General features: G+C 39.2%; 1 protein-coding gene across 2 annotated transcripts in view; it reads left to right on the forward strand.

Annotated features, from left to right (window-relative positions):
- Positions 1-19,939, forward strand: part of GABRB3 (gamma-aminobutyric acid type A receptor subunit beta3) — a 229,938-nt gene extending 209,999 nt beyond the window's left edge. The window contains exons 7-9 of one of the 2 annotated variants that reach the window (XM_035023936.1): positions 4,134-4,286; positions 10,833-11,077; positions 19,508-19,849. In XM_035023936.1, the coding sequence (XP_034879827.1) occupies positions 4,134-4,286; positions 10,833-11,077; positions 19,508-19,849 (740 nt within the window). Of the gene's footprint in view, positions 1-4,133; positions 4,287-10,832; positions 11,078-19,507 lie in introns of both variants that reach the window. The other variant, XM_035023937.1, reaches the window with a different exon arrangement.
- The last annotated feature ends 415 nt before the right edge of the window (positions 19,940-20,354 follow it).

Below are 20,354 nucleotides of genomic sequence, written 5' to 3' on the forward strand. Positions count from 1 at the left end.
CACTTGGCCCAGCTGAGTCTTACCTTGAAGGCTTTCCTGACTGAAAAAAAATTTTATCCAACCAGGAATAGTATTTCAGTTCAGATGCCATGAAACCTCTCTTGCATCACCAGCTCTCATGCTCTAAAATATTTTTGTATCTCCAGCGTGGCTCTTACCTCTGTTTACCAAGGTCAGTCTGTATGAGTCTCTCTCTGACATGGATTAATTGGAGCTAGTTGAGAGTGTAGACCCTCTTCTTTTTCATCTTTGTTGTCTGCTCCATTCACCATTCCCACATCTGAATTATGAGACTAGAATGGATAGGGCATATGGTGAGTGCCTAATACTTGTTTTGATTTGAAGTGGCACTTCAATTTCGACAAGTAGAATATATTTACTGGACAAATACATAAGAAAATGGTATGTTTCTTAATTTTCTAAGTTCTGTATTATGAATTTTGTGTTATTCTAAGTTTTGTGTTATATCTTGGCAAGTTTTCAGAGATTCAGGTATTTTTGAAATCAGATTAGTATTCCCTTCCTCAAGGTCTATAATGATCTTCTAAATGTTTGACTGTGCATTCATGTCATTAGCCTCCATGTTATAGGGACAAGAATTCCCAACAGCCTCAATTGTACTTCATTACTTAAGTATTGATATTTGCCTCTGTTGGGAATGGTTTCCCTGAAGAAGGTATACTTTGGGAAATATTAGGAAAGTTGACTTGAAAATGGAAAGTTGAGGAATATGGTAGATTAATTTTTTACTCAAAAAATATCTGCTGCTCTCCCCTGGGAGGGGACTAAACTGTTCTCCAATGACATAAGGATTGACAGTAAGACTTGCTTTAGACAAGGAAATGTGAGGGCAGCTGAGTGTAGCACTTCCACCACAATATCCAGCAGTGCTCCAGATACAGCATAAGTGGATATGTAGCACAAGAAAAAAAAAATCCTTCTTGTCAGCTGCAGAGACCTGGGGGGAGGGGGGGCTTTTGTTATTGCAACATAAGTCAGCTTATCCTGATGAATACAGAAACTATTGTAAGTATAGTGGATATAGTGAGACATATCTGAAACAAGAGAAGCAAATGATAAGTGATAAGTAAAGCATGAGATTGTCATGAAATTGCAAACTACGATCCAACATTGAAGTTACTTCAGTAAAGATACTGAAGTTGCTGTGGGATTTCAAACTAAGATTCAATAAAGATATTGAATATTTTGAGTATTACACTTGCTAGAAAATCACATAACTAAACCAAATACTCCTGTTTTCATGCAAACAGATGTATTTGTTGATAACCTATGATAGTTTAGACATTTACCTAGGCATCACAGTATATGAAAAATACATCACTTCACAAACTCTGCCTTGGGGACTGTAGAATGTACTAAGGAAGATCTTGTCTTGTTAAATAATAATAATTTTAATGAAAAAGAAAATGACTCAAGAAGGTAATGACTACTATTTGGAGGAAAGAAGAAAGGATTCATGGAAGATGTGGCATTTGACCAAGGTTTTGGAGTGTGGATAAGGAAAGACATTTCTTGAGGGAAAAGTATGTGTGAATCAGCAGGGGCAGGAAATATGGACAATTATTTTGAGGCAGTGAGGACACTCTTTGGGCTAGAAAATGGTCTGTTTAATGAAGAGAAATAGTAGAAAATAAAACTGAAGTTAATTTGGGAAAACATTTTGGAGACACTAAAATTCCCAGATGCATATTTGGACCTTTATAGAAAGCAGCGAGCCATAGAAGATTTTGAGTATGGGTTGACAGTGAGTGTCCATGCTGTGCTTCAGGAATGTGTGGATGGATCATAGGGCCAGGGATTTGGAGATGGGAAAGCCTACAATGAGGCTCTGGCCTGGCTCAATGGCACATCATGCCAATGATCCACATATACATAAAATGTAATATAAAACAATAATAGAATCTATCAAACCTATGTCAAGGAAATTTTATTCCACTGATGGTGTTGGGAGGATTGGTTAGCTGTTTGGGGAATAAAAATCAGTGTACATGTACACTTCACACTGAACACTGAAATAATTACCAACCTTAAAAGTAGGTTTGTGGTTAAACTTCTATTGTGAACTTACCTAAGCCTAAAAACAAGTTTTAAAAATAACAAGGAAAAAAGAATGGATAAATTCTATATACAAAAAATTTAAGTATTTATATGTCCCCCACTCAAATCCATTACAAGTTTTAAAACAAACAACTGTGAAAATGCTTGCAGACAATACAAACAAGGATTAGTATCAAAAGAACTTAAATGAATAGGTGAAAACAATAAGAGGAACAAAAAATGAGAAAAATGAATAAATAGTATAATCAGATCATTTATGAGCTTAAATACAGAGAAAAAAACAGATATTTAGGAAGTATGCAGTTAAAGAAATTGATCGGAAAGGAAAATTTTTCCCAAAGAAATTAGCAAAAGTTATTTTTAAGAAATATTATGGAACATTGTCATGTTTACAAGGTGAGATAGACAATTCTATAAAGTGCTCATAGTGATGTGTATACTGGCATGATTCTTGGGCAAAGTAATTTGGCAATAAGTATCAAAAGCCTAAACATTGGCCCAGCAATTCCTCTTTTGGCATATTCGTCCTAAGGAAATAAGTCCAAATATAGAAAAGGACTTTACTCAAGTATATTCTTAAGAATATTATTTATAGTTTTGTAAAAATGGAAATAACCTAAATTTGTAGCATTCAGGAAAATGTATTTATAAACTAGAGTACATATGTATATATTTGAAGGAAAATTTGGAAGAATTTTAAATTGTATTTACAAATAATTTGAATAAGTATGAAAATGTTTATGCTCTGATGACAGTATGCTATATGCATTTGATCAGAGCTATGTAAAAGAAATTCTACATACACACAAAAACGACTGGAAGAAACTTCACAGATTGTCAGCCTTTAGGTGCTAAGTCTCTTAGGTGGCTTCTTTTCTCCTTTATATAATTCTGACTGAAAATAGTTGATACCAAAGTAGAACCCTGGAGATAAGTCTTCATCTTCGACATAGAACTAATAGTCATATGAGTAAATCAGGTGGCTAAAGAAAAGAATGTAGGGACAAACACAGAAGACATGGAATGAAGTCTGGAAAATGCATATATTTGGGTGCAGGAAGAGAGTAGTAGCTTGTCAGTCTTGGAGTAGAAGGAGGTCAAGAGAAGCAAGGTACAGCGATCTCAGGAAGGGAGCACCGTCCATCAGTGATGATGGGAGGGAAAGAGGCAAGGAAGTTGGTGATTAGAGAAGATCATTGAGTTTTCACTGGTTGTCCTTCCAGCAGCTTCATTAGAATCTAGATCAGGAGCCGGGAGGTTTGGGACTGATACAGTGGACAGTTGAAGTGGACAGGAAGAAATGGAGACTACCCTTGCTTTGCTCTAAGAAAAGCAAAATAAAACAGAGCAGGCAAATATAAAACAAAATGTGACATAATCAATGGGCGATTTTCTTACCTTGTGATGGTGGGGTTCCAAAAGTGTCCTAAGTGAGATGCACACATCAGATTAGCACTGGGATTCATTTACAAGAAAGCGAACAAGGTGCTTCTCTGAGGCTCTCCTTAATGCCTTGTCTGTGGTCAGAGTAGATCATCACAGTGCACACTGGCCCCTGTGTCTGTGCCTCTCCAGCTCTCAGGGTAGCCCGGAAGTGTCCTTAGATGAGGATCAGCAATTCACATATCTGTGTACAGTGTTGCTCTAGATGGGCGGAAGGGACAACATGGTAAAAGCCATTTTGCCCAATAAAACCTTGAGCCAAATCTCCCCTATTTACAATGGAGAAGAGAACAGTCCTTAATTAAACAAGGAACAAGGTACTTGGCATGATTCTGTATTCTAAATTAAATACTTTCCCAAAATTTTCCCAGGGATGGTACTCAGCTGAGCACTTGGCTTTAGAAGAGTATCCTCAATATTCTCTTACAGACTAAAATGGACCCCCCTCCCAATTCTTCCATAAATACCATTAGGCAGACAGAAGCAAATTGCAGTGGCCACCTCTCAGTTCATGAGCTTTTCAAATGCATGCTGTTGAACAGTGGAGGTCAAGGCAAACTCTTTGTCTGCTATGTCTTTTCTCCAGTGTAATCTTTGTCTCTTTACCGTAGGTGCCTATCCTCGGCTCTCACTGAGCTTTCGGTTGAAGAGAAACATTGGATACTTCATTCTCCAGACTTACATGCCCTCTATATTAATTACGATTCTCTCATGGGTGTCCTTCTGGATCAATTATGATGCATCTGCGGCTAGAGTTGCCCTTGGTATGTGCTATTTTTAAATGATATCTAAAATGTAAAGTAACCGTATCATTACAGTATTAAGGAAGTTCAGAGGCTATAGTTCAACTACAATTTTTTGACATCATGACACCAGTCTTGCCCATACAGTCACTTTTTATCTTGAAACAATAATTTCGTGCATGATTCCTTTGATGTGTTAATTTAATTATAAGGCTCAAATGTGAATTTTCATGCCAATGAAAGGGAAAATATGTTTGCCGAATATTTGCATAATAAAACTATTTTTGACACTAATTTTAAAGCAAGGATTAACATCTCCTGTTCAAAATTGTTCTGTGGCCCAGAAAGAAGACTTGATTAATTGGGTATTCATCTTTTTTAAGTCAGAAAAATAGTCAAATATTATAGCATGTAATTGGAATTACACAATTTAATGAGCATTTAAATATGTGATTAGATTCTGAGTGATTCTCAAGAGCACTAGTGATCTGTACTGGACACTGGTCATTTGGCAACTGGATTATTAGCTAATGTACAATATATTTTATAGGTTCTAATAATATTTTTAATATTTTTAAATTATTAAAGGAAGGCTTATATTTTCAAAAAAACATTATTCTCTATTCAGCTAATTATTATGAAGCTGCATGAATGAAATAATCATTTAAATACATTTTAGATAAGTATAGAGCTGAAGAGCAATTATCTAGTGCATCCCTTCTCTGGGATGGTTGAATTCAATTCCTGAAAGCAAAATTATGGAAAATAATTATCAATACATTTGATATCAAAAATTGATGGAAAATAATTATCAATACATTTCCTGGTAAATTAGCTTAGAGAGAACCATAAGAATTCAGGGTTCCAGTTATCCCTCTTTCTTCCCCTTTTTTTTTTTTCATCTTTTTCCAGGACTTCAAGTTGATTGACACTGTTTTCCCTAGGAAAATGTGTGTACATGTGTGTATGCGGATGTCTGGTTTAGACTCACAGATAGGTGACTGGCAGAGTTACATTCAAGATTAGATTAACACATAGGAAATCAGGTAACTATTCCTAAAAGTGTTAGCTGAATAAAAAGCTAGTTTGAAAAGAAGAAAGTATCAAAAAACTAAAAGCACTATATTGTTATGTATTTTTAATGGGTCTAGTAAGAAAAGCATCCCTCAAAAAGATCTCCAGGACTTTTCTATGGCCTGCAGAGGTTACCCTGTTGCAATGGTCCTTTCTGTAAGTTTCCCCCTTCCTTTTTTTTAATGTTACTAGATTACTCTTCGTTAAATAATTTTCTCTTTTTCTCACCTGGAAAAGCAGAACTAAAATGTATTTAGAGGGGCAGATCTAAATTTTGCAGACCTATTAGCTTATACCTTTTCAGAGTCTCTCTTTAAGAAAGAGAATATAAAATAGACAAATATAAAATCTCTAAGACCCCACCCCAAGTCTGGATGAGGACTATGCAAGTAGAGCTCTAAAGCTAAAGCTTCTTGAGTTTCACATTGAATTGGCCTTGGAGAATTTGTCATTATTGAGATAAGTAGAGAAATATAAGTACCAAAGAACTGTAATTATCTAGCATCAATAGGAGTGAGGTGTACTGAAAATGTGAATTTCCAAATTTTCTAGATATACACGTTCTATAGCTCCTTAATCGTAAGACACTGTCTTCCACAATATTAAATAATCTATCTGAAGTGAGTTGTAGTCAACCCAACCTCATTACAGTATGTGAAAGTAGATTCCATTTTTTCCAACAGAGCAGCATTATGACTATAAACCTAAATCATCCTGTTATGGCTTTGCTAGGACAAAGGAATGGTCTGCCCAGAGTTGCTAAGGCTTCACCACTGGAGGAGTGCCAGGTTCTGACAGATGTCACAAGTCTGGGAGGCAGATGTGAGTACAGAGGCAGAAGTGAATGGGCATTTGCCAGTGTCCGGATGAACCTGAGGCCTGGGGGTCTGGAAGGCAGCTTGACCCTAGGGCCACAGGTCTGAACAGACAACAGTCCAACAGGTCCAGCTCTCAATGTAGGATACCAGCATGCTCACTCCCTTTGTCCCACCTTCTGCCTATGTAGAACAGGGTCTCTGAGCCTGGGTCTGCAGGGATCAGGAAATGTCACCAGGTCACCTCCAATAACTAAGGGAAAGTATATCACAGGGTCATGAACACTTAATAACAACACAATAATCATTAACGCTGAAATTTGCTGAATACTCAGGTACCAGGTTCTCTGCAAGGCCACTAATGGGGTTACCTTACCTGTTCTACAGAACATCCATAGCACAATAAGCAATGTTATTGGTCCCATTTGACAGAGCAGGAAAATTAGGTACAGAGAAACTACATAACTGGTACAAAGTCGTATGACATTTTAAGTGTCAGAAGAAAGGTTTTAATCCAGTTAGTCAGACTCCAGGATTCTCTCCCTTAACCACTACAGGTGATTCCTATGGTGTCAGTAGACAGTACATGCAAGAGTCATCTTGTCTATTACATTGTAAAAAAGGATCAAAAAGAAAAAAAAAGCTAAGCAAGAACTATTATTAATTATTACTATTGAGGGATCCCTCAGAATTTTTAAAATGTTAATGTGCTCTGTGCCTCTTTAAGAAGATATGGCTATGGTTTGGGGGCTTTAATTGGAGAAATTCTCCTACCCCAGCCCTTTTCCACCTGTCTTGTCTTGTAACACACCTTTAAAATGCTTTGAGTGCTGTTATCAGCATCCTGAATGGCTGCTGATGAATGCACCTCATTTCTGAAAGAGATCTTAGAGGTACAGGTCGGTGCAGAGGAGTGTTCAGCAAAGATATCCATGGAACACCCTCTCTGGCGAGGGCTCTGTTGGACCTGCAGTCGTCTGGGGTTGTCTCTCTACTGAGAAGGGAAACGCTGGTCCTTCACAAAGCCTGCTGTTCTGTACGCTTCAGGGTTTTATGCTTCTACTGATCAGGGGCTGACTCCCAGATCTGTTGAATTGTTAGTGTTACAAGCCATCAGGTTGCAAAGTTGGGAGGTGTAATTAGGTGATCTTCCTCAAAAACCTGAAGTGAATAATAGTGAATAATAGTACCGGTCCTTTTAAAAGGGAAAATTCAAACTAAAATAATTTAGACCACATTATTTTGATCACAAAGAAGAGAAATAAAGTATCTTTTGATTAAATGAAGCAAATTATATTTTTATTTCATAGTCATCTGTATAAATGCAGTTTTTCAAATACGATATTAGCATAATCTAAATGAGAAATAATCTGAGGCTAACAATTAGTAAAAAGACTGAACAGCTTGATCAGTGTACAAAGAACATGGAAAGCACCATTCAGTCATCTCCTGTACTGCAGTTGGATGGGTCCCCTTGGAGGGCGGAAGCTCAAAGCAAGGCTATGGCTGTGGGTCTCTTTCCAGGAAGCCAGAATCTACTGAATAATTTATTTTTCTGTAATGATAATAATAAATACGATTATTTGTTGTTATTAGTGTTAACGCTGCCAGTTACCGTTATTAACATATCACCAATGGTTTTCAGGCATCACATTTAGACTTCACATCAGCTGTAGACAATGGTGTGGACCATCAAGGCTCAGGTCATGCTGCTGGGAAGTGGCAGAGCTAGGATTTTGGCCTGGGCCATGTGGCTGTACCATCCAGGTCTGTGAATCACTACAGTCCACCATCATCCGCAATATCTAGATAGGAAGTAAAATGATACAGAGAATTAGTAAATGTACTGGCCTTTTAAACTACGAGCTAATGTGAGCCCAAACAGAGCACTCATCCCAAAACCATACTCCTCGAGCCTGAGCTGATGGGCCTGAGCCAGGTTGCTGTCCCATTTTACTCAGGGCTGCTTTTCCCAGGCTGAGTGCCTGTGACATATGCTGGCTCTTGCTATCCCTGTGTTCTTTCAGCCCATTTCCCAGGACATCCACTGAGGCCTGTGTTATACATGTCTGCTCAAAATAGTCAACTGGAGAGCCACAAGAGTCAACTGGAGAGAACCAGAACATTCATGCTCTCCAAGTACATTTGGAAGGAAAAAAAGTTGTGGCAGCAAAATTACAAAATTTTTGAATAATGGTGAGAACACCTAATTTTGGAGAGTTTGCGTGGTGTTTTCACATTTATTTGTAAACTGTAATCATCCCATTGCCATTTTCGAATTTTAAAAGTCCCCAGGTGCACATGAATGTTACTTTAAAGGGGAATCTTAAAATATTCTGACATATTCGATTTCCATATATTCCATAAGCTATCATGGTTTGCAGTTATACACAAAAATAGTTTCTCAGTGCCTCAGTTCCCTCCTCTACTTTTCATAGCAGTTTAGAGGTGGGTGGAAGGACAGCATGTGCTAGTGACAGAAAGACTGGGCTTTATTCCCTGCCCTCCAGATGGTCCCGAGCAAGTAGAGATCTGTGGTCTGGAGGTTCTCTCTGTGGGACACACAGGATAAGGATTCTTACCTCCAACGATGGGATGGGAACCCGGAGAGCATCAAATTAAGATGCTTAACAAATACAAACCCTCCACTGGAGAGTTGGGTGGGATCTGGGGGCTCAGAGAAGTGCCTTTGGTGGAATCATATGTAGAGGTGGTCTGGGCTGTGCCTTGTATCTTGGGAGCACTGACCTCTCTGGCCTGCACTGTCCCCTGGCCTCAGTAACATCATATTTTTCAGGTTGCTGTGGCTGAGGGACCATGGCTAAAGATCTCACTTTCAGAAGTCTCCTTTTTGATGGAAGGCATGAATAGCAATAAGGAGGAAGTGTTTCTCTCCATTGGGTCCTTGAAGACACAGGGATAATTGCATTCAGTGGCACCAGTTAATTGAATGGATAGAAAAGAGTTGACCCTTTGGAGCTATCTTTTTTTTTTTTTTTTTTTAAGATTTTATTTATTTAGGGCGCCTGGGTGGCTCAGTTGGTTAAGCGACTGCCTTCAGCTCAGGTCATGATCCTGGAGTCCCTGGATCGAGTCCCGCATCGGGCTCCCTGCTTGGCGGGGAGCCTGCTTCTCCCTCTGATCCTCCCCCCTCTCATGTGCGCTCTCTCTCATTCTCTCTGTCTCAAATAAATAAATAAAATCTTTAAAAAAAAAAGATTTTATTTATTTATTTGACAGAAAGAGAGCACAAGTAGGGGGAGCAGCAGAGGGATAGGGAGAAGCAGGCTCTCCGCTGAGCAGGGTGCCCGACATGGGGCTCCATCCCAGGATCCTGGGATCAGGACCTGAGCCTAAGGCAGATGCTTAACAGACTGAGCCACCCAGGCACCCCCCTTTGGAGCTGTCTTAAGAGAGAGCAAGTCAGCTGTAGTATTTACTGTCCCACCAAGAAGTGAGCAATCCATATCTTTCCTGCATGTATGACTTCACTCAGTTCAACAAACTCTAGTCATGTCACGGACATGTCCCCTCCTTTCTGTGTCTTCAAATTACCCAATATGGAATCTTTGTATTGAAAACAAAAAAAAAAGTCCATTGCTATGGTATAATTGCAAAATATGGTCCTTACATGTTTTTAGAGACTGGACTTAGCTCTGTTAGGGAAACAGAAATCATTCACATACTACATTATGAGAATTCAACATTATGATTAAAAAAAAAAAAAAAGGATCTGGTCAGTTCCCCCAGAATATGGCAAGATTCATTAGCCCTTGACTTCATCACGCATGTTCTGAGAAGCTTGTATAGACTCTTAGTTGAGGAGGGAAAGGACTCTGAAATCATCTGTCCTCAGGAGCTTCCCTGAAGTACTTTTTTTTTTTTTTTTTTTTTAAGTACTCCTTTCTTTTTAAGCTCAGAACTGGATCAAGTCCGCTATCAGTTTTAAAAATCATTGCCTTGGGGTGCCTGTGTGGCTCAGTCGTTAAGCATCTGCCTTCGGCTCAGGTCACGATCCCAGGGTCCTGGGATCCAGCCCCACATCGGGCTCCCTGCCCCGCGGGAAGCCTGCTTCTCCCTCTCCCACTTCCTCTGCTTGTGTTCCCTCTCTCTCAGTCTCTCTCTCTCTCTCTGTCAAATAAATAAATAAATAAAATCTTTAAAAAAATAAAAATAAAAATCGTTGCCTCATTCCCCTTTTTCATAAAGCATTGTGGTAAGAATTGTTTTCTTTTGACAGGCAGGCTCACTGAACCCTCACTAATGGCCATAGGTGACCCTCTTTTTTGAGTCTTCATAGATTCATTCTTCTTGGAAGCGTCTCATCCAGACACACAGTGTTTTATGTTAATTTCTGGGATTATTTTCATTTCTTCCAACTTTCCTAAAAAGCACATTCTCCTTTGCTGCCTACATATCTCCATATATTCTCCATTCCCTCTCTCTCTAAGCTAGGTGCCACGGGGTGGTGCCCCACCAGGGAGCAGAAATGTCAGCTTCCTGACCTGAGTGGTGACCTGATGTCCATACATGTTTCATGCTCTGTTGCTTTCTGGTCACCTAATAATATTCAATCTACTATCTCCAACTATTTCGAGCTGTTTGAGAAAATACAAAAGTGAAACTGAGGAATAGAGCTGCAAAACTGCAGCCTCTCACCCTTTTGTTTCTTTTGTAGGGATCACGACCGTGCTGACGATGACAACCATCAACACACACCTTCGGGAAACATTGCCCAAAATCCCCTACGTCAAAGCCATTGACATGTACCTCATGGGCTGCTTTGTCTTTGTCTTTCTGGCCCTTCTGGAGTATGCCTTTGTCAACTACATTTTCTTCGGAAGAGGCCCTCAAAGGCAGAAGAAGCTTGCAGAAAAGACAGCCAAGGCAAAGAATGACCGTTCCAAGAGTGAAAGCAACCGGGTAGGCCCTCCACCAGCCTGAACACTCACCCATCATGCCTCTCACAGACCCACCCTGCTCCTACCACTCATCAGTCACTACAGTTACTTGCATGACCTTTAAGTAGTTGTGTGGGCTTTGATTATAACCTGAAATGTTGCCTCCTGCAAGTCACTGAGTTTTATATAAAAACAAAATTAGTGCAGAAGCTGGAGAAGCCACAAGCTTCCAGTTGCCTCTGAAAAGAACAGAACATGTGAATACCATGTGGGATGTTGGCTCTGAACTTGACAGGCAAAAGCATGTTTCCAAAATGTTGAAATACTCATTTAGTGATAAAATTACAAATTTTATTGTCCAGCACGCCACTGTTCTTTTACAGTGTGGGCAGACCATCTCTCATCCACCCACTATCTGGCATAGTCCCCTAGTCCAAGGTCCTTAGTGCAAGGGAGGAACCGTGCTCTGTTCAAGGGATCTCATAGATCTGCCCAGGCCCTGTCCCCTGCCGGGTGTGTTCGCAAAAGTCAGAGCCTAGCAGGGCCAGATAGTGGTAGCCAAGGATGGTGCATTGCTTTAGGAAGCCCTTGGGCTGTACACTAAGAAAGAGACCATAAATTAGGTCCACCCCCTCCAGCCCCGCTCAGCATCCTTACATCCTTCCGGGTACAAAGTAACTTTGCAATTACATGTCATTTCATTTTTTTTTAATAAAAACAATATGTCATTGCAATTATAAACAATACTTTAATGAAAGTACATTATAGTTTCTATGTAATTTTTGTCTTTATCTTTTTACCTCTTGCACCCCATAAAGTTCTCAAAAATATATTTCTCCTTGTTTACACGCTACACTTGCTCTTACATTTCTTTATTATTTAATTCTTCTTGCTAAACTTACTTATTTCTCAAGCCTGTGGTCTTTCCTTGCTTTTTCCCGTGCTCTTAGTACATGTTATGGGTCTGTTCCTTAGAGAAATGCAGCAGCTCCTTAGAGTATTTGCTGTGTCCATAGACCACTGGTGGCCCAGAATAGGTTCACAAACATTCATGAATGAATGCAGTCAGTTAAATGAATGCAAATGGTTCCCATCCCTTCAGCAAAACATAAATAGAGTTGGTCAGAGAAACTTAGGATCTGTGAAAAAAATCAGGCTTCCACAAGCAAAATTATCCTGAACTTCTTACTGGAAAATATACTTGGTACCACACTGTTATGTTTCTAAATACGTCTGCATCCTACTATGAATACACAATATGCTTTGGTCATGCCGTTTCCAAGGAAACTGGAATTCATCACATCATTATTGTTTTCATCACACAGATATACAGACACACATACACATACAATGCTGTTTTTCCAAATTCCCTCATAATTTAAACAGATCTTAAATTGTTTCCTTTCTTCTAAATGAAATGGTTTAGAACAGTCAGGTTGTGCCGCAGAAATACCTTTTTGAGTGTGAAGCTTAAAATTTAAAGCAAAAACAGAAACACCTCTAACATGCACAGAGAAAAGTAGCAGAATATGAAAAATATTTTACGTCAGATATTATATTATAAATCAGATGCAGAGGAAAATTTTATTTTATTCACAAGGCCATTTTATTGTTTTTCTGAAAATGTTTCTGTGTTTTCCCAACAGCTTTGTTAAAGCCTTTATATGTTCATATTTTTAAAAATCTATAATTGTAAATCAGCTGTCAAGGTCTAAAGTTGATATACAAATTCATAGATACTAGTTTTAAATGCATATTTGATATTCTTAAAGATAAGCATTAAATATTATTGCTGACCCACATCTAAGACTTTAGTGATAATTTTCAGATGGAAATGAATCTCCCAAAAAGCTTATATCATGTGATGTGGATGAGTTAAGGGAAAGCGAGAAAAGAATCACAAACTTCATGCAAAACAGAAATGTCACTATGCACCTGGCCAACACCTTCAAGAATTCTTTGTAATTACAATTATTCATTCATTCACTTTTAGTGATATCTTTCAAGATTGTTTGTTAGCGTGACCATCAACAACCTCAGGGAAACCCATCTGTGTTATAGATGGGGCTCAGAGGGCTGCACCTGTCCTTGGACTGAAAGAGGACACTGGGCTGACCACAGGGATTTGCACTGCCATTGTTTTTCTGAGGTCACCTTTCCTGTCCAATAAGGGGATATCAGGGTGGTACCCTCGGGGGCTCTGCAGGCCACCAAGAGGGATCTGTGCCATCAATGACTATCTTTGGGATGATGATGTTATTGACCTTACTATAAAACCTTAAGTAGATTTTCCTTATATTCAGTGGTTGCACATTATTTTAACTTAGTGGTTGATGCATGAATGCTCAAACTGTTCATGTATTCACTTCGTTTCTCCTCAGAGCAGTGGTGCAATGTAAATCGTGCCCTTAATTTATTTGTGCATAACCTCTTTGGTTTCTTGAATTGTTTCTATACTCAAGAGTTAGTCTTTGATTGTATTTGAATTTCATGAAGTGGCAGAAAGTTGTAATTCCTTCCAAGGTATTAAAGCTGCAGACTCGACATCATTCCTCTTACTAAAGAGCAAGATTTCTTTCCTCACATGACAAATACTTTTTTTTTATTTTTTCTAATAGAGTATTTTACTTATATAGAAGTTTGAAGGTAATTAGAGAATGAGTATCAATAAAGTGCCACTCTGGTGAGAGATTCTAGAAAAAAATGAAAACCACTTTGTAATATATTCTGCATGAAATGTTTTCCACCTTTGAATATTTGTGCCTGTCAAGGTTATAGAGCAGGAAGAAAAACTATATTAAAATAATTGATTCTAATTATAGTAGATATGACACAAACTCTTCAAAATATGAAGTATTCATGAAATGCTTTAATTTTTTTTTCATGAAATGCTTTAAAAAATGCAAGTCATCATCTGTCATTCTATACAGGGCATTTCAATCTTATGTTTCAACAACACCACTTCCATCTGTTTTAAGATTTAAATTTTAGATTATAGGAGAAGATTAGCATCTTTTGGGGACATATTTGTTTGGTTTGGTTTCTAAGATTTAACACATTTTAATAACTCCTTTAATTCTTTTAGAAAAAAATCTTCTCATAATGTTGTTGGAAATTTTCTACACATTGCTTCACTTTTAAATGAAAACTATGTAAATGTAAAACTATAAGTCAGAAGCATCCAAACTAATTTACACTAAGCTGTTATTATCCAATATATGTTCAAGTTGCTTTCAACATTATTGTTTCCATTATAAGTGTTCACCCACTCTGAAATAGAAATCATGGGAAATAGTGTTGGTTATTGAGACCTACCTCACAAGAGCTGTGTCCTGAAACAGCTGCAAGGTAGTCATAAATGTCCAAAGCACCCAAGAGCCCTCTAATTCTGTAAATTATTGATGATATTGGGTTTGGTTTCCCTTAAGGTAAGTTTCCTTCACTAGAGTCAAGGGCACAAAATTAGATCTCTGCCCTCATGAAGTCCTTTCCCAAATGCACAGCACTAGCCACAGGGACTTGAGAAAACAGGATATTGATTCAAACAAATTTGTCATTAAGTCTTGAAAAATCAACTCAACATTCAGTTGACCTCATTTCTTGTGTTTTCTCCGTTCTCTCTGTATGTTTCCCAAAATCCCTGTATACATTATCATCTTTTTGCCTTGGATTCTCTCTTTCCAGAATCCCTTTCTTCTTTGTCCACATCTTCCCCTCCTTCAAGACCTAAGCCAGATGCTCTTCTCTATGACATTACCCAGGATTTTTTTTTTTCTTCTACTTGTGTCTGTCCTGCCTCTGTCACTCCCTTCTTCAAGAAATTGGTTTTGTCCCTGTTCTCCCAACTTCCATGGCACATGTTCTGCACTTATGAAATGGTGTGTTACATTTCACATGGCCACCATGCTTTCTCTGCTAAACAGCATTTGATTTTTCACATCGACCAAAATATGCACACCATGGCTCAGATGTGGTAAATGTTCATGGAATGTGTGTCCATGAATGAGTGGTATCAGAACACCGTTTTTTGCTGATGTGGTGTGTTTTTTCACTTTTCTGGTGGGAAGAGAGGGGAAGGTTCTCAAATGCATCTTTTTAAAGTCAGGTGAAGCTAAATCATTAGAATCATTGATATTGATCAGAATTAGCTTCTCACAAAATATTCCCCTCCCTTCCTATAAAAAAGACATGTCTTCATTTGGTATTTAATTCTATAAAGTGGTTATTTATAATCGCCTAGATTTTATTAAAGGGAGCTTTTCATGTGGCATTTTTAATAAAAAAGAGAGTATTAATGGCATGTATTTAAAAATGTGCTTAAGGTTCATTATGCAGTATTTTTTTTTAATGTGCTTGTTGATTAATTGAAACTCTTACCTGCTAGACCCCTTAAGGGTAAGGATCTTTTCTTATTCATCTATTAGGGTCTCTCACCTAGCACAGGGCATGGTACAGAGCAGAAACATAATTTTTTTTTTTTTTTACATGAACAATCCCACAAGTCTGGACCCTTCGTGTGCATATCTCCAGTGAAGTATCCACGTTCCTAAGTGGACCACTGGGCCTTTTATCTCATGGTTTTGTTGTATTTAAAATATTACATAAAATGGAAAGAACATTTTTTAGAGTTAAGTGATGTTTTCTTTTTTTTCTACCTTTAGGAAAATATTTTCAGTCTTCTGAGGTTCTAATTAACATATAGTAAATCATTTATTATTATTGGAAAGTATAAATGCCACATGAGGACTTAAAAAAAGCAAGCATCTTCCACCTTTGGTTATTCTCTGGCTCAAATTTAGATAAATTTTGTTTTAAATATATCAGCTTACTGTTTAAGAAGGTCTATTTAAAATATCGGTCAGTTAAATAAGATCTAATTGAGCCGATTTGATAAGTGATCTCAGTTTGTTAAATCCCCTTAAGTGATAACTTAATATATTTCCTGTCATGATTCGAAAACAGATATCTGGTAGGGCATCACACCTATTCATTGCAGTGCTAAAATACACTGATTGACTCCCTCTCAAGAAAAAGATGCCCAAGTGAGCCAGGTTCAAATCACGCCTTTCTTAGGGAGAGTGACTACTTGCAGAGAGGACATGCTTGTGCCCACTCCTTTGCTGGCCTATCCTTTGTTGCCCCCCCCTTTCAGCCACACCTTACTGTGTGTCTCAGGCTTCTCCTTCTACAGCCTCTTCTTACAGTGAGAGACTGTCTCCCAAACCACTGGGGGCTTCACTGATCCTGAAGACAGGCGAACAGACTTTTTTTTTTTTTTTTTTTTTTTTGGTTAGGGTTTTACTGCTAACCATTCCAGGGCAAGAAAACAAAAAGAATAGATATGGAACACATGTTCCAAATTCTTACAAAGGTCTAACATTCCTGGTACTGTTGAGACACAAGGCCCATTTGAGTTTTTCCCTCTACTGGATTAAAAAACAAAAACAAAACGCAGAACTCTAATATTCTGTCAGTGCTCTGTCCCTAGCCCCAAGAATGGGTCTCCGTGAAGGGCCTTCTCCCCAGTATCTGGATGTCTTCTTGGTCCATTTGCATTTCCCAGCACCCACAGGCTTGCTGTCCTCCATTCTAAGAAGACCATAGGTCTTCACGGTCTCCCCACTATGGCACGGCTGGCCCGACAGTTCAGAGGCAGCATCACTGAGGAGAACCAAGCACAGCCCAGGCTAACATGTGCCGGCTGCCGCTACCCCACCCCCCTGCACTCTGCATGGGTGGTGTGAGTGTTTCTGCAGAGAGCTCAGGAAAGGCCAAGAGGTCAGGTGGGAGCAGATGGCAGGCAACTCTCTCTCCATCCCTTTCCCACCTTCTTCACTGAGAAGATGTAGAAATGAGTGGTGATGGCGGAGCGCCTCTGCCACGTGGACACAGCACGTGTTGGGAGTGCTGGGATTTGCTGCAGTGGCAAGAGGGGAGCCTTGCTCACAGCCTCTCGGCATTTCTCCTTCAGACTGCGCTAAAGGAAATGGGAGTGCGGTGCATTCCAGCAGTGGTCCCTCTCCCTTACTTCCTCCTCTCAAATGCATCTATTACTCTTCACTCTGCAGCTTGGGTTGTAGTTCAGAAGAATGTCACTTTTCTCTAGAAATCACTGTTACCTTTTACTACCTGGAAGGTAAAGTTGAAATTCCTTAATGCAATATACAGAAACCCTTACTGGCTTGACTCTAATGTGCATTCCTGTTCATCAGGGGGGTGTATTTTCTTAATATAAAATGTTAGGAAGATGGTAATGACAGCGATAAGAAAGACCATCGTCCCATCAACTGTGAGCTTAGCATGTGCCAGGATCTATTCTCTCCAAAGTCCCACTCAGCTAGTTTGCCTTTCTCAAAACAGTTCAGTCATTTTTCAAGCCTTTGCTTGTGATGGTTTTTGTTCTGCTTTTTGCTGAAAAATGTCTACTCATTCTTTGAGGCCCAATTCAAATGCATTTCTCCTCTGAAATCTTCCCTCTTTCCTCCTGTAGTAGTTTTGATTGCTATCACAACAAATTACCACAAATGTAGCCACTTAAAACAGCACCCAGTTCTGTTGGTCAGAAGTCCAGTGCAGTGGGGCTCAGCTGGGTTCTCTGCTGAGAGTCTCAGGTTGCTGAAATCAGGGTGTCTGTGTGGCTGTGTTCCCTTCTGCAGGCTCTGGGGATAGATCTATCTCCAGACTGATTCAGATTGTTGACCACAGTTTCTTCTGATTGTAGGGCTGAGACCCCTGTTCCCTCCTGGCTATCAGGTGGAGCCAATCTTTGCTCCTAGAGGCTGTCCCATTTCTTCCTATGCTTTATCTGCAGTGCCCTCTATCAATAGAGAATCCAGTTTTTCTCACACTGCAAATCCCTCTGCTCTCACCTTCTGCTGCACCTCTCTTTCCCTCTTGCTTCCAGCTGGAGAATATCCTATACTTTTGAGGGCTTATGTAATTAGATTAGGCCCACCTGAATAATCCAGGCTAATCTCCCTAATTGTAAGGTTCATAAGCTTAAATATGTTTGCAGTGTCCCTTTTGCAATGTTTGCAATGCCCCTTTTGCACGTAAGGCAACATACTCACAGATCTGGGGAGTAAGGGGTGATATCCTGATGACCACACCTCTCCTTCCCCAAGCATAATGGAATGGTACTCCCAAATCATGGGGTAGACATCTCAGAGTCTGTTTTGGTGCCTTTGTACCAGAGCCTGAGTGGCCCCCAGATGTTTGCAGCCCTTCCTGTGTCTGGGCTACCTTGGTGTCTAAGAGTCATCCCACCTGTGGTCTTGGCTCTGCTCAGAGGTCTGCACAGGCACCTGCCTCTTCTTAGTTGGGAATCTTCTCTGCACACCTCACCTCCTTCATATCTAGCACAATACCTTTAATGAAACTAAGAAGTATACAGAAGATGGGAACACACAAATTAATATGTATTAATAAATTATTCCTCCACAAAATAACTAATTTTGTGAAAGTTTCATGGAAGAAGCCATAGACACTTAATCTAGTTCTACAAGAAAGGGTAGGCTTTCCACAGACAAAGATAGGACAAGGAAGATGGCCCTTTAGCAAAGGAATGAAGATGAGTGGGATAACATAAAGCATGCTGGAGAGCAGTGAGACCCAGGGGAATGTGGAATGGGCCACGTGGCCCTGAGAGGTGTTGGCATTGCTCAGAGTGGGGATTACAGACCACTTAGAAAGGACTCCATTGGGGACCCCTAGCCTCAGGTATGCTCCGTGGAAATTTCATGGCGGACGAACAAATAAACAAATGGACCATCGACATCACCATGAAAGGTCTGAAGCTGTATTTAGCACAAAATAAAATGTTATTTTAAAGTTTGGCTCCAATGTGGGAGGGGACTTTAGTCTATCTTAAATATAGCCCTTAAAAAGGAGGCCTCCTGCCAGGACCAGGATTGGGCAAGGAGATCATACTTGGGTAGGAGTCTGTATCTACCCCCATCAAAGTCATCAGGAGTGTCCATTCATCACAGGAGTATTTGCTTGTTTGTCCACGGTAGTGTGAATATTTTTGTATAGTCAGAAAAGGGGACAAGCTGACTCTAAAGAAGATGAGAAAGTATGGTTTTCATCCAGTGTCCAGTTATGAAAAATGGTTAAAATACATAAATCAACATCTTGAAAGGAATTTGTACTTTAATTTTGTCTTCAGTAAGGACTTGTATCCATAATAGGAAATGTCAATTTAAAAAAGCCCGCTTTATTTAATCTAATCTCCTATGTGAGAATTTCTAAATTGAGGAAATAAAATCTCTAAACTGTAGTTAAGCCTTCAGAATGACATCTTCCACGAAAACCGTGCTGGGTTTGATGGATGTGCAGTTTCTCATAATGTATGTGACATGATTGCATGGTATAAGTCTGTGCTGGGTTTGTATATGAAAAGTAGATTTACTGGCATGCTAGGTGCCTAACGATGTGTATTTTCTTCAATTAGGTGGATGCTCATGGAAATATTCTCTTAACATCACTGGAGGTTCACAATGAAATGAATGAGGTCACGGGCAGTGTTGGTGATACCAGGAATTCAGCAAGACCCTTTGACAACTCAGGAATCCAGTACAGGAAACAGAGCATGCCTAGGGAAGGGCATGGGCGACACATGGGGGACAGAAGCATCCCGCACAAGAAGACCCATCTACGGAGGAGGTCTTCACAGCTCAAAATTAAAATCCCTGATCTAACCGATGTGAATGCCATAGACAGATGGTCCAGGATCGTGTTTCCATTCACTTTTTCTCTTTTCAACTTAGTTTACTGGCTGTACTATGTTAACTGAGTGACTGTACTTGATTTTTCAAAGACTTCATTTAACACTGAGCGAAATATTACTCTGCCTGTCAAGTTTTTATACCTGTACACACACACAGACACACACACGCAGACACACATATATACATACGCAATTGTATATATATGTGAACTTTCTCAGCATATATATAAAATACACGTGTATATGAGGATGTATGTGTATATGTTTATACACACAGGTTTAAGTACCCATGTGTATGCCAAACAAATACACATACATATATACATTTTGCAGCTATGGACAATTTAACACAGGATGCATATTAAAGAAAGTCATAGTTTTTTCTTTTTTAATTGAAAGGGACAAGCATCGTCTAAATATTATGCCTTGAGAATGAGGGCGTGAAACACAATATCATCCCAAAATGTGTTTTTTATTATCATAAGTTAGATGTTTTAGTTTAAAAATCAGAAAGAAACTCTTAGTTAATCTTCAAAAACTCATACAGTGATACTGCTAGTTTGAAATGAGT

The sequence above is a fragment of the Mirounga leonina genome, unplaced genomic scaffold (assembly GCF_011800145.1).
Source record: "Mirounga leonina isolate KUSES-001 unplaced genomic scaffold, KU_Mleo_1.0 Mir_178, whole genome shotgun sequence".
NCBI classification, from domain to species: domain Eukaryota; kingdom Metazoa; phylum Chordata; class Mammalia; order Carnivora; family Phocidae; genus Mirounga; species Mirounga leonina.